The sequence below is a fragment of the Galeopterus variegatus genome, unplaced genomic scaffold, assembly GCF_000696425.1.
Source record: "Galeopterus variegatus unplaced genomic scaffold, G_variegatus-3.0.2 Scaffold15389, whole genome shotgun sequence".
Taxonomy (NCBI): domain Eukaryota; kingdom Metazoa; phylum Chordata; class Mammalia; order Dermoptera; family Cynocephalidae; genus Galeopterus; species Galeopterus variegatus.
The window spans coordinates 3,881-18,956 of record NW_007741500.1 but is presented as its reverse complement, the minus strand read 5'-3'; the positions used below and the strand labels follow the sequence as shown (position 1 = coordinate 18,956).

Sequence of the window (15,076 nt, the reverse complement as noted above, 5' to 3'; positions counted from 1 at the left end):
TTCCCTATTCCATGTATTTCTGTTGCAATCTTCGTTATTTCCTCCTTAGATTTCTTTTTGGTTTAGTTCGCTCCACTTTTTCTATTTACTTAAGGTAGAAGTTTACATTACTGATGTGAAATTTTTCTTATTTTTAATATAGGTATTTACAAGTATAAATTTTCCTCCAAGCACAGTATGAGCCCTGCATCCCATAACTTTTGATATGTTGCACTTTGATCTTTAACTCAAAGTACTCCCAAATTTCCCGGTGATTTTTCCTTTTACCCCTTGTTTATTTAGAAGAGTCTTGTTTACCATCCACACGTTTGGAGTTTTCTAAAATTCCTCCTTTGATTGTGCTCAGAGAACATATTTTCTATTTTCTTAGTCTTTTTAAATTTTAAAAAAAAAGGAAAAATCTAAACAAACAAAAATTTCATGGAAAGATTTCCATTATCTTTCAGTTCTATTTTCCACGAACTTTTTGAAGTGCTTGTGTTTATATTCTGTTCTATTGATTTTTTAATGCAATTTATGTTGCTAAATGTAGATATTTATGTTCTTGATTTCTTTATACTAAGTGGATTAGCTTAGAAATTAATTTGCCTTTTTTTCCCCCCCTTTTTGTCTTTTTTACTGACCTGTAACGGGATCGCAACCCTCGGTGTCACGCCCGTACCGGTGATCAGGAACGGGATCGCAACACTCAGTATTGCGCCCGCACCTCGCTCAGCCAGTGAGCGGGAACCAGTCTCCACATGGGATCCGAACCCTCGGCAGGAGCGCCGCCGCACTCCGAAGCAGTGCACTCTCCAGTGCACCACCGGGCCGGCCCAAAAAAGTCAAATACCTCTCAACAAAGAAAAGAGTAAATTTTTCAAAGACAAATTAAATTAATTTGCCTTTGAAAAGTTTACTCATCTTCCTCTGTTGAAATTAATCTGATATTTCCATGCTTTTAGAAGACTTTAGAGAGCTATTTCAAATAATCATAGAGATTATAAAATGAAATATGTAAATTTTAATATTTTACATCTCCAATTTTTGTGAAAATTTGAAGCCCTACTTTCTACAGAGTTCTGTTATTCATGTTATTCAGTTTATGTATTTGTTATTTGAACAAATAAATGTGCATATCATTGTTATATATTTTAAATACTATAATAGTCTTAAAACTAAGCAAAAATATAAAAATAAAGTGTTCTAGAATTAGATAGTGGTAACGGTTTCACACCATTGTGAATGAACTAAAATCACTGAATTATTATCTTTAAAATGGTTAAAATAGTGAATTTTGTGTTATGGGAAACTTTTTTAATAACTAAAAGTCAGGTAATAGGATTTGAAAAGGAGGAGCAGGAGGAAGCAAACAACAAGGGTCTGACTTTCCTATTCCCTTCCATGTATTTTTTCTGATACTGAACAGGGCTGCAGTGGAAGGGACGGCAGCAGCCCCAAACTCTCGTTGCCATTTCAGGGCAGTCAACAGCTGGCTTTAGGGCTGATTTAATCATTATAAGGCTATAATTTTAGTGTGTTCAGTACGTTCACAACATTGTGCAACTGTCACCAGTGCCTAATTCGAGAGCATTTTAGACCCCCAAAAGAAACCCTCACCAAATAAACAGTGACTCCTTGCCAGGTGTTAGCATCTGGGAAAACAGTCTATTGCTTGAGTGAAGCCAGGTGCCGTGTGGAGAGGCAAACCCAGTCCTTCTAGAACTTGTCTGACCCACACGAGGGCACTGAACAAGCAATAACATCAGGCCCTGAGGATGCAGGTGCCACCACATTGCCAGGCACCCTCCATGTTCCTCCCTGAGCTGAGGACTGGAAAGGATGGAAGGAGTTTAGGTGGCCTCGGGTACTATGGTCTCAGCATAGCTGGGACTTCTTCAGCCAACACAGAGACTCTCCCCGATACCCACTTTGCTTTTTGATGAGAATACTCATCTCTGGATGCTAAAGCAGAAAGATGTTTGTGGCATGCCTGCATGATGAATATTTAGTCCACAATGTCTAAAGGAGAAAAAACAGTTCAAATACTATAACCACTAAGCAATCCCTGAGTACATCATAAGGCAGAGAACAGCAGGTCTCTGCAAAGACTCCACTATGGGCGCTTGAGTACCCGCAGGAAAAAAATGTTCACGAACATTTTCAGCAAAGAAAAGTTTCCTTTATTTCTCTTCTACAATACACCATAAATAGTCCAACTGGAGACCGGGAGGATCAGTGCGTCTGGTTCACAAGGGACCAATGCAGAGTGAAACTGGTCTGGGGAATGGGCGAAGATGACAGAACCTGCAAGGAGGGGTTCTCACGTCAGCGCGATGCTGAGTATGATGGAGGCAAAGCTCAGGAAAATTTCTGACCCCCCCAAATGCACAATTCCTTCTGGCAGCTCCTCCTCAATTATCTCATCTGTGAACATGTCCCTCTCCAAGTTAGTAGGTCCTCCTTCATTGCAGCGCATGCCATTACAGCAACGAACAAAATAAAATCCATTAGTTTTGAAGGGTACTCTTGGGGCTTCAGGAACCTGTTGACTTGGATATACGAATGTGCAGTTGTTTGTACAGTTCTTGTAAACGAGTAGTTCACGAGAGTTTATACCTACAAAAAATTAGTGATGAAAATCATTGATTTCATATTTTCTTCTTGTAAATATCAAAACACATAATCTCATATTCAACCATAACTAGGTACATGCACACTTCTCCATTCCCAAATGTTACAACCTTGCCTGAGAGACAATGTCCACGTCCACTAGAGGGTATGATTAACCCAAGTACAACTTCTCTGGAGACATTTTTCTATTCATACTGCCATTTTTATGTCTGACTCTGGTCCTCCCAAAATGGTTCCATGGCACCTAGTCATGCAGCTATACAAATGAAATGCCCTGTTGACTTCTTGTCAGAAGAACTCCAGAGCTCTAGAAATCAAATGGAGAATCATGTTTGTTTATGTCCCAGGGATCATACAGACCTTTAACAGGTGTGCACATACTAATGAGGCCTTAAGCTGATTTGCTGAACTCAGAAAGACCTCTCTAGGATAAGCTCCTTCCTGGGCCCATCAGTCTGGTGCTCCAAGCTCCTGGAGCCCTTAATGCCAGCTTCCTCCCCAGCACAGACTCGATGCACATCCCATCTAGGGTTCCACAACTAATGTGATTACCTTCACTACAGGGCTTGCCCAAGGGCCTCAGCCAACCAACACTACCTGAGCAAATCTCCCTCTGAGATGTCCATCAAGACCTCCTCCACGAATTAAATTCCTTGGTTTTCATCACTACTTCTGATGTCCTTGCTATTTATACAGTGTTTACACAAATACTTTATTCTGAAATATACCATAATTGGTTCATCCATTCATGGTTCTGGGTTTTGCCTTCTCGATAACACCAGAAGGAGTTAATGACTAAGCACCAGCACTTAATTTCCTTTGTTTTCCATGTGCAATGTTTACTGAGGTTGAACTTTGCTCAGAAAAGCACATAATCCTAACTCGAAAGCTCACCAGATTGCACAAGTGCACACAGCCACGCAATTAGCATCCAGCTCAAGACACAGAGCGGGATGAAAGAGCCTGCATTCCTCGTTGTGTTCCTCCATTCAGACACTGCTGTCCACAGCCAAGGCCAAAGATAGGAAGTGTGTGGGCTTCTAAGCTCATGTAGTAGCTTTGTCTGGCTATGAACGTCGTGAAAATGAAAGTATACATCCCTTTTGTGTTTGTGGACGGCTCCTTTTGCTCCACTTTGTGTTGCTGAAAGTTGTTCCTGTTGTTGTATATTGTTGTATGTTTTTCCTTCTGGCAAAATTGTACACTATTCCACTGATGAACATACTAAAGATTATTACTGCTGGGCATTAAGGTTGTTCGTGGTCTTTATCTACTCCAAATAGTGCGGTAATGAATACTCTTGTACGTGTCTTGAGGAGAGCCTGTGCAAAAAAGTGTGTACCTAAGAGGTAGAAATGCTGAGTCTTTGATATGCAAATGTGCAGCTTTAAAAGATATCGAAATGTGCAGCTTTAACAGATATCATTGAAGAGTTTTCCAGACTGGGATGAACCTATATATACTCCACAGAATTGTGAACACTTCAAAACTCTGAAAACACTTGATATGTTGTTTTTGCATATTTACTGATTCCTTGTAGTGTTATAGTTTTGTGGTTTTAAGTTGCAAGTCCATCCAGAATGACACAATAACTTTTCATACATTTAGATACAAAAATTCAGATACAATTTTAGGGTAAATTTCCTAAATTTTTGTTTAAATTTTTATTGGACAGTCTGCTTTTTCATTTACTGATTTGTAGGATGAAGTTCATTATATATTATGAACATTTGTCCTTTGACAGATACATGTTTTCAAGTGCTTTCTCCTCCTCTATAGCTTGCATTTTTTGTTTTATACCTTATTCTTAGGAGCAGAAGATGTGAACTTTATTTATTTACTTTTTATTGGAACATAGTTGATTGTACATATCTGTGGGGTACAGAGTTGAATTCCAGTACTTGTGTACAATATGTAATGCTCAAACCCAAAGAGTTATTATATTCAGTAATACACACTGTCATTGCTATTCGTGGCCCTTCACCAACTTCTCCCTCCGCCTCCATTCCTCCTTCTAGTAACCTCAGTTCTCCTTTTGAAAATTCAAAGTATTATTATGAATGTTGTATTTTTCTTTCTTTTATTTATATGTTGTTATTTTAGCTCCTACTTATGAGTGAAAACAGATGGAATTTCTCTTTCCGTGTCTGTCTTGTTTCACTTAATATGATTTTCTCTAAGTTCATCCACGTTGCTGAGAATGGAAGTATTTCATTTTCTTTTAAATGGCAGAGTAATATTCCATTGTGTACATATACCACAGTTATCAACTTTATTCTTATGTGACTAGCACTATTTTGTTCAGTTTTAAAAATTCTGAATTACCCAAAAAATGCGAATATACTCTTCTACATTTTCCTCTAGAAATTTTATTGGTTTACTGTTTACACTGGGACCTACAAACCACACGAAACTGATTCTTTCATACAGTTCAAATACTGTGTGTAAATATCTAATCTATCCACCACTACTTCATGCAAACAAGTGTCTTCTCCACTGCACTGCAGGGTCAAATCTGTCAGTGATCAAGTAACTGGATGTATGAGTTTTTTACAGAATTCCCTTTTCCCTTCTAGAGTTCTGCTTTTCAATCCTGAAACCTATACTGCACTGTCTTAGTTAATGAAACTCTATAAATAATCTTGACAGTTCAAAGCACAGATACTCCAGCTTTTTCCTCTTTCCTCAAGATTGCCTTGGCTATTCCTAGCCCTTGATATTTCAATAAGCATTTGGAATCAACTCATCCATACACTCACACACTCCAATATGCTGAGCTCTGATTGGTATTCAACTGAATTTGTACACTAATTTGAGGAGAACAGATATCTTTACTTCATTGGGCTTCATGATCCAAAAGCATGGTGTATCCCTTTCATGCATTTAAGTCTTTAATTTTAGAAGTGTTTTTGCAGTTTCAGTGTTGAAATCTTGCACAAATATGGTTGGATTTCTTTCTAGGCATTGATATCATGGTGCTTTTTATAATGGTATTGTTTTGTAAATTTCATTTTCAATTTGTTTCTTGTTCTATAGAAAGACAATTGATTTTGTAGGTTGATTTTGAATATTTATCCAAGGTCCTTGCTAAAGTGTCTTGTTATTTGAAAAGCTTGTTGTGTTTGGTGATTAGTAGCATTTAATTTCTTTCTTGCTAATCTCCATGTATTTCAATTCTTCCTCTTGCCTAACTGAACTATGAGCTCCACTTCCATTGGAAATATAGGTGTGATGGGCAGCATCTTATCTCATTTTATACCTCAAGGGAAAAATGTTTGAAACATTGGGGGTTTTTTCTTTTTTTTTTTTCCAGTGTACATGTTGATGGGGTACATTTATTCTTTCTTTGTGTTGGTAATATTTGAGATCTTTTCTGATTATCTTGAGATATACATTATTCTCTTTCAACTGTCATCTCTATGAGCTGCAATTGCTTTGTGCTTCCATTTCCATCAGAGTTTTTTTCTCTTTAATTTGGAAAGGGTGTTCGATTTTATCAAAACGTTTCAGCACCTATGGTCACGTCTTTGTGATGATTCTCCTTTTCTCTGTTAATAGGGTGAATTAAACTAGTGGATTGGACATTGTGATCACATTGCAATTTATTGATGGAATCTATGAAGTGGTAGTTATGAGGTATGTATATAAACGAACTTCTTACTTTAAAATAGTTTTAGATTTTTAGAAGAGTTGCAAAGACATTACAAAGAGTCCTATATATCTCATTCCCCACCCCCTCTTGTCTCACATTCTTCCATTACTATGCTACATTTGTCACAGCTAATGAACAAATATCAAGAAATCTTATTAACTCAACTCCATATGTTGTTCAGATTTCATTCATTTTTCCTTACTGTTCTTTCACTGTTCCAGGATCCCATCAAAGACACTGCATGGCATTGGATGTGTTTATATATATCCAGGAGTTTATTCGTTAGTATTTTGCTAGTATTTTTGCATCTATAGTCATTTAATGAGAGTGGTTTGTAGTTTCCCTTTCTTGCAATGTCTTTGCTGCGTTTTGTTATTAGGGTCTTGTCGCCATCATAAATATGTTGGATGGGAAGCAATTCCTCGAGTATGTGTAAGATGGGTGTTAATTCTCCCAGAAATATATTAGAGAATTTGCCAGTGGAGCAGTATGGCCTAGAGATTTCTTGGTGGGTAGGTTTTTCATAAAGGATTCAATTTCACTAACAGGACATTTTAGCTTTACAATTTCATTGTGAGTCACATTTGGCTGTCTTTCTCAAGTTTTTGTTTATGTCACCGGTAATCTCAAATGTATCACAGGAGAGCTGTTTGGAACAGCCTCTTATTTTCATCATAATAAAGCCCGTAAGGTCTAATGAAGCCTTCCTTTTCATATTTGATGTTGAAAATATGAGTTTTATTTACCTTTGATTCCTTTTACTAGGTTTTACCAATAATATGAATCTTTCCAAAGAACCAACTGTGGGCTTAGTTGATTTTTTTTATTTACTATTTTTTTTGAAAGATAATTTATTATATGTTTGTGGGGTACAAAGTTGACTATCAATATTTGTGTACAATGTATAATGGTACACTCAGGACAGTAAGTTCATTCATCATTGCAATACATAATCATTCTTTGTGTCCTTTAACCAATTTTTCATTAACCTCCTTCCCTCCCCCCTCCCTCTCCCCCTTTCCACCTCTGGTAACCACAGTTCTGTTCTCTCCTTGTAAAAGTTCGATCTGTTATTGTGATTGTTGTTTCTCTCTCTCTCTCTCTTCTCTCTCTCTCAATATTATTATTATTATTTATTTATGAATTCAGCACACTTATGAGTGAGGACAAGAGGTATTTCTCTTTCTGCACTGGGGTTGTTTCACTTAGCATAATTTTCTCTAGGCTCCTCCATGTTGCTGCAAATGGCAGAATTTCATTATTTTTTATGGCTGAGGTTATTCCACTGTATATATACCACATTTTCCTTATCCAATCATCCACCAGTGGACATTTAGGTTGCATCCATAGCCTGGCTATTGGAAATAGTGCTACAATAAACATGGGATTGTAGGTATCCCTTCAAAATGCTGATTTCCATTCCTTTGGATATATACCCAGTAGTGGGATTGCTGGAGCATAGGGCAGTTCTATCTGTAGTTATTTAAGGAAGCTCCATACTGTTCTCTATAATGGCTGTACTAATTTACAGTCCCACCAACAGTGTAGGAGGATTCCCCTTTCTCTGCATCCTCACCAGCATTTGTTATTCTCTGTCTTTTTGATAAAAAAACATTCTAACTGGAATGAAATGATATCGTCAGGAAACTCAGTGAGATTCAAAAAGAGTCACATAAACAACACAATGAAATCAGACAAACAAGACATGAAGGAGGAAATCACAAAGAGATCAATGCCATTAAAAAGGACATGGCAGAACTCTTGGAACTGAATGACTCATTCAATGAAATAAAAACTACATTCAAGGGCCGGCCCGGTGGCGCACTGGAGAGTGCGCCACTTGGGAGCGCAGTGGCACTCCCGCTGAGAGTTCGGATCTCATGTGGAGAACAGTTCCCGCTCACTGGCTGAGCATGGTGTGGACACAACACCGAGGGTTGCAATCCCGTTGCTGGTCCCCGGTATGGGCGTGACACTGAGGGTTGCGATCCCGTTACTGGTCAGTAAAAAAAGACAAAAAAGGAAAACAAAAAAAAAACTACATTCAAGATCTTAAGCAGCAGGCTAGAGCAAGCAAAAGAAAGAATTTCTGATTTTGTAGACAGTGTTTCTGAAATAACCCAAGCAGACAAAAAGAAAAAAGGATTTTTAAAAATGAAGAAAATCTTCAAGAGGTATCAGACAGCCTTAAGCACACAAACATCCAAATCACGGATGCTCCAGAAGAGGAAGAAAAAGGAAAAGGTATTGAAAACCTATTCAGTGAAATAACAGCAGAAAAATTCCCAGGTATTGGTAGAGACATGGATTTCCAGATTCAAGAGGCTCAGAGATCCCCAAGCAGATTCAATCCAAAAGGTCCTCTCCTAGGCATACTGTAGTCAAACTGGCAAAAGTCAAAGACAAAGAGAGAATCCTTAAACAGCAAGAGAAAAATGTCCGATCACCTGGAAGGGAGTCCCCATCAGACTAACAGCAGATTTCTCAGCAGAAACCCTACAGGCCAGAAGAGAATGGCGCAACATATTTAAAGTGCTAAAAGAAAAAAACTGTCAACCAGGAATACTATACTCAGCGAGGCTATCCTTCAGATATGAAAGAGAAATTGTGCATTTCCCAGACAGACAATAACTATGGGAATTCAGTGTCACAACACCAGCTCTACAAGAAACCTTCAAGGGAGGCCTGCATTTGGAATCCAAAAATAAATAAATAAATAAATAATCACCACCGTGAATACATGTGGAAGAACAAATCCCACTGGTAGTGCTCACAGGCAAACAAGAAAGAGAAAAAAAACTATACTGTATCACCTCAAAAAACCAATGGACTCCAAAGACAAACAGCAACAGGGAAAGAAAGGATTAAAAACTTAACCAAAACTTAACCACATGAAAGCAATTAGTTGATTTTGTATATATTTTTTTCTATTTCAAGGATTTCTGCATTCTCTATATATTTCCTTCCACCTTTCTTTGGATGGATTTCAATTCTTTTTCTAGCTTCTTGAGTATAAGCTTACATGTGTTTCACCCTTTGCTCTCTTCTAGAAAATAAGCTTACATGTGTTTCGCCCTTTGCTCTCTTCTAGTATATGCCTATAATGTTGGATATTTTGATCTAAGTATTTCTTTAGTTACTTTCCACTCATTCTGATGTGTCATATACTACAGTTTGAATGTCTCCTCCAAATCTTACGTTGAAACTCAGTCCCCACTGTAACAGTATTAAGAGGGTGGGATAGTCAACGATCCTATTGGAAATGCGGGACCTTGAAGAGGGGGTGGATCATGAGGACTATGCCCTGATGAAATGATTGATCCATTCTGAATTAATGGATTAATGATAATCATGAAAGTAAACTGGTGGCTTTGTAAGGACAGGAAGAGAACACACTCTCCCCCTCTTGCCATGTGATGCTCTGAGCCGCCTCAGGACTCTCTGCAGAGAGTGTCCACCAGGAAGAAGACCCTCACTAGATGCACTCCCTCCACCTCGGGATTTCCCAGCCTTCAGGTCTGTAAGAAATAAATGTTGTTTCTTTATAAATTCCCAGTTTCCTGTATTCTTCTATAAGCAACAGAAAACATGCTAAGACATATCTTCATAATCATTCAGACCTTCATATTTCCTAATTTCTGTAGTTGTCTAGAAACACAGTCCTTAATATCCAAGCACTTGAGAGCTTCCTAGTTCATAATGATTTCTAATTTAATTGCACTGAAATAGAGAAGGAACTCCAAATACAGTAGCTTCAATCATTTGAACTTTCTTCATGCTTGCGGTATGTCATGACGTTCATTTTGCAAATGTCGGTATTGTAAATATCATATGTGCCCTTGAAACGAATGGGAATTTGGCCATTTCTGGCTCTGATGTTATGTGAAGAAGTAGAATTAAAAGATATTGAGAATCTTCCCGTGGACTTTTTGAAGAACTTTCATATGTTTAATTATCATCTATGGCTGCTACAAAGGCAGAGCTGGGTAGTTTAGACAGAGACTAGATGGCCTACAAAGCTGCAACCATTCAATGTCTGGTCAGAAAAAGCTGACTGAACCTTTGTCTGTAGCTATAATAAGTTTGTCACTTTGCTACAGCATCTAGAAATCTTGGAGAGAGGTGGATTAGTGACAGCTATTTAATTGTGGGTTTCCTACATTTTCTGAGTTCTGTGATTTTTTTTTTCTGTATCATTTTTATCCTAAGTTGCTATGATTTAATAATACCTTTCTGGTAGATTTATACCTTAATATCCAAAAAAAAATACTGCATTTCACATAAGTCATGCACTTGTCTTAATTTTTACTTTGCCTGAGTGTCCCGTATAAGAGTTTTCTTTGGACAGTGTTTACGTATACCACTTTCTATATTTTATTTCTAAAATTTTTGTGTTCCTTTCTTAAGTATATCTCTAGTAAACAGAATACATTATTTTTTATTTACTCTGAAAGTCTTAGGCTGCTAACCATAGCCATTAATGGTGTGCTCGTTTTTTTTAACTTCTTTTCCATTAAATATTTTATTTCTAGATAACTGTATATTCAAGCACAGTTGTTAAGAAATAATACAGAAATTCTGTGTACGGTTCATTCAGTTACTCCCTAAGGTAACTTCTTGGAAAACTATAGTACAAGGTCACAACTAGGGCATGGACATGGAAAACAGTCAGAATACAGAACAGTTTTATCACCACAAGTACCCTCATATGGACACACACGCCTCTTTCGCAAGCAAATGCCCTGTCCTTGATTCTCTGCAAAACTAAGTTGGTGTCCATTTCTGTAAATTTGTCATTTCCACAATATTGTAATAATGGAACCATGTGGTATGCCACCTTTGGGGATTGCCTTTTTCACCTAGCACAAGCCCCTGGACATTCCTTCCAGTTGTCGTGCATGCCGACAGGTTCCATAACAGTGCTGAGCAGTATTTCAAGGTGTGGATACACCATGATCTCTGTAACCCTTCACCCACTGAAGATTATCAGGAATGTCTCCAGTTTCGGTGGATTACAAATAAAACTTCTAGGAATATGCATGCACATGATACTATGTGGACACGGTTTTTAGTTCTCCAGGAAGAGCACCGGACCGTGTGAATCTGGGATGTGTGGCAGCCACGTCTGCAGAGTTTGGAGAAGTGGCCACAGCCTTTCCACACTGGCCGCGTCACTTTTCATTCCCACCAGCACTGAGTGGGCAGGCTGGTCCCAAGCACCTCACCAGCACCTGCTGTCATCACTGTTTTTGTTTTTGGTCACTGTGATTAGTCTATCTAACTGTGGTTTTAATTTGTACGTCCCTAACTGCTAAAGATGTCGAAAATTTATTCACGTGCTTATGCTTATTTGCTGTCTGCGAATCTACCTCAGTGAAACGTCTCTTCATGTCTTCTTCCCATTTTCTAATGAGATTCATTGCATGTTGACCGCTGAATTTTGAGAGTTCTTCATGTGTTCAAGATGTTAGTTCCCTGTTGAATATGTAGCTTTCACGTATTTTCTCGTGCTCCACAGCCGTCTTTTCAGGCTCTTAACAGGGTCATTCACAGAAAACAACACTTTAGACTGATGAAGGTCCAGTGTCACCAACTTTGCTTTTTTATGGAGCGTGCTTTGGTATCAAGTCTCAGACTCGTTGCCAAGCTCCGGATGCTAAATATTTTCTCTCTTTTTTATTTTATTTTTTTATTTTTAGAGATTTACCGTTTCCCCTTAAGCACTTGATCCTTTTTGAGTTAGTTTTTTTATCAGGTTTGAGGTCAAGGTTTTGGCGCATGGAAGTTGGAGGTTTCATTCTGGAAAAAGAAGGCCCTAAAACAGCATGGAATAAGGGTAAAATGTTAAATATAGGAATTACAGCTTCCATAGCTCTGGCAGGAGAGAGAAGGAAGTGACTCAGGGGAGACTGAAATCAGAGGAAAGGTCCAGAGCCACCTCCACTTGAGGCTGAGGCAAGTGGAAAACTCAAACTTTGCAGTGACTATCAAAAGCCAGGCACTTATCTTCCCCCAGGGAGGCCTGCACAAAGGGGTCTATTGCCAAGATGTTTAAACAGTTTCATTGGAGCACCTGTCACCTATGCAGACAAGCAGCTAGGCACCTGCTGGGGTCTTAGAAAACGCTGTCAGTCAAAAGCCCCAGCAGCGAAGGAGATGGGATAGACATGCAGGAGGATAGGAGGAAGGACAGGCTGGGGTCCACCGGTGTCCATCACTGCATAGAACTCCACAGCCTCCCACACCAATGGTCTCTGCTTCGCCTCAACCATGCAAGTCTCACTCAAGTGACTTTCATTGCCAAAAAAGATTCAGGGCCATACAGGGATGGAGATTCTTAGAAAAACAGTTCCCAGACTCATTCAGGGGCAGTAATCCCAAAAGGAGAACACAAAACACATCAATGTGCCCCAGTGGTGGCCCACTGTGGGGACAAAGCCCAGATTCTCAGCCTCCTGCCTGTGTCCCAAATCAGCAGATGCCCCCAGGGTAATGGCAGTTGGTACAATGAAGATGTGGCAATCAGAGGATTATGTTGCACAAAGCTTGGAACACAGAACAACATGTGAAGTTTCAAACACAGTCACAGACACAGGGAGAGCAGGGGCCAGAGGAAAGGTCCTGAGCAGGGCCCAGACAAGGCTTCCACCTGTCTGCCAGGACCTACCCTGACTCCACCTACGCAGGATGTTCCATTGGTCACTGAGCCTCTGGCCACACACCTTTCTATTAGGGAACTGAGAACAGGCACACGTTTCTCAGAGCCCTAGAGGCCTGTGAGTAAGAAGCAAGACTACCGTGGAGGTGCAGGCTCTGTCATGATGCCACACTGCCCCTTCAATCTGTGTGTGGAAGGCATTGCCTGAAGGATCCATGGTGCATCCACTGCCTAGATCTGTCTAGCAGGAAGCTGTCCGCAGATGACCAGAAATTATAGGGGCAATGAGGACTGGCCAGGATGCACAGGAGTGTCTACACACCCAACCAAGGACAGACATGAATCAGAGGCCGGAAGGTGCCAAACATCCCTATTCCCTGGAGACACCAGACATGTGTAGACTGACTGTCCCACCTCCCAGAATGTCTGGCTCTACAAGATGATGCACACCGTCTGGTCACAAGGCTGAGCCTAGTGCCTGTGAGCATGCTCTCAGGACAAGGAGACATAGCAGAGGAAGGGGTACAAGGACTAGGCACAGAGAGAACATACTGGCCCTGCCCCCCAATGGCACTTAAGTATGGTGGCTAATTTGCCACGTGTCAAAAAGACAAAGAGGTACTTACGAATAGAGACTGTCAAACAGCGCCTTATTTCATATGGACATTCCCTAATGTTGGGACAATTGAAGTCATTTATGGCTGCACAGTCATGGCATCTCAAACTATAGGTCCCTGAGAGAGGAGAGAGCAGGCATCTGGCTTCTGCTCCAACAAGCCTTTTCTACCCATTTCCAACCCAGCCACCCTCCAACAGCAGGCCCCACCCCCCACCTCCAAGGACCTCCCCAAGCCTGCACAGCTCAGCCCTCTGGCCTAGACTAGCTCCCAGGAGAGAAGCCACTCACAACCAGGAGCTTTCCCTATTCTCAGAAACAGGCTCAAGGGAACACCTCCAGGCCACTGCATGTGCAACTGCTATGCTCTGCAGACCAGGCCGACCCCTCCAGGGAAAACATGACACTCGTAAGAAGCCAGTGTCCACCTGATTTCCCTGGACACAGCCACTCCTGCCCATTTTTGACCGGGAAGCACCACATCAAGATGCCCCCACTTGGAAAAGCTGCTCTATTGGGAAAGCTCTCCTTCCTCATGACTATTTCCCTTGCTCATGAACACTTCCCAAGCTGACTTCCTGCCACCCACCCCCAACCTCCCCCAGTGATTCCAACAATGCAGACCCCAGCTTGCTAAGATGATCCAAATTCCAGTCAATGCTTCCAGGGACCCCAGTCAATTCTAGGTGAGGACTCATACCCTCCAAGACAAGAGGAGGGAATGATACTTACAACGGCGTGGAAGATCAGCGGTGACATTGGTGACAGTGGCATTCACCACTGGGAGACCCAAGGCAAGAAGTAAGGCAAGTGGGAGCACCATCTTGTGCAGGAGCTTGAGCCTGAAGTGAGGAGAGACCTCCCCCAGTGATTCCAACAATGCAGACCCCAGCTGGCTAAGATGATCCAAATTCCAGTCAATCCTTCCAGTGACCCCAGGCATTCCAGGTGAGGACTCATAGCCTCCAAGACAAGAGGAGGTTATGATACTTACAACGTTGGCGTGGAAGATCAGCGGTGACATTGGTGACAGTGGCATTCACCACTGGGAGACCCAAGGCAAGAAGTAAGGCAAGTGGGAGCACCATCTTGTGCAGGAGCTTGAGCCTGAAGTGAGGAGACACAGACAGCACCTCAGTGACAGCACGGTCCTCGCACCAGCTTCCTGCCCCTGAGCACCAACTAGCACGTGTCTCCCCTAGCCTGCCCTCCTGGGGTCAGGGACCGGGGTCTGGGAGCTCTTTCCACACACAAGCCTCTTCCATGCCCATGGCTGCATCTCAGAAAAACTCACCATCACTTCTCGAGTCAGGGAGGGCCTGGGGCTGCTTCACGTGGATGCTCTCCCCTGGTCCCCACACCCCCAACACTACTCTGTATCTACTGGTTGACTCTGGACCTCAGAAGCAAGTTGTGAAGCTATCTTCAAAACTGCCCACTGAGGTGTGCTACAATTTTCATGCTCCCTCCACTTCTGTTGAAATTCAGCTGTCAATGCAACAGTTTGGGAGGTTAGGAGATGAGGGCTCCACCCTCC

General features: G+C 40.9%; 1 protein-coding gene across 1 annotated transcript; it reads right to left on the bottom strand.

The window, feature by feature from the left end:
• Positions 1-2,139: 2,139 nt before the first annotated feature.
• Positions 2,140-14,644, bottom strand: LOC103582249 (glycosyl-phosphatidylinositol-anchored molecule-like protein). The gene is made up of 3 exons (XM_008563899.1): positions 14,534-14,644; positions 13,550-13,657; positions 2,140-2,598 (listed from the first exon to the last, which is right to left on the bottom strand). The coding sequence occupies exons 1-3, from the start codon at positions 14,625-14,627 to the stop codon at positions 2,303-2,305; spliced, it is 498 nt and encodes a 165-aa protein (XP_008562121.1). The 5' UTR covers positions 14,628-14,644; the 3' UTR covers positions 2,140-2,302.
• Positions 14,645-15,076: the final 432 nt, after the last annotated feature.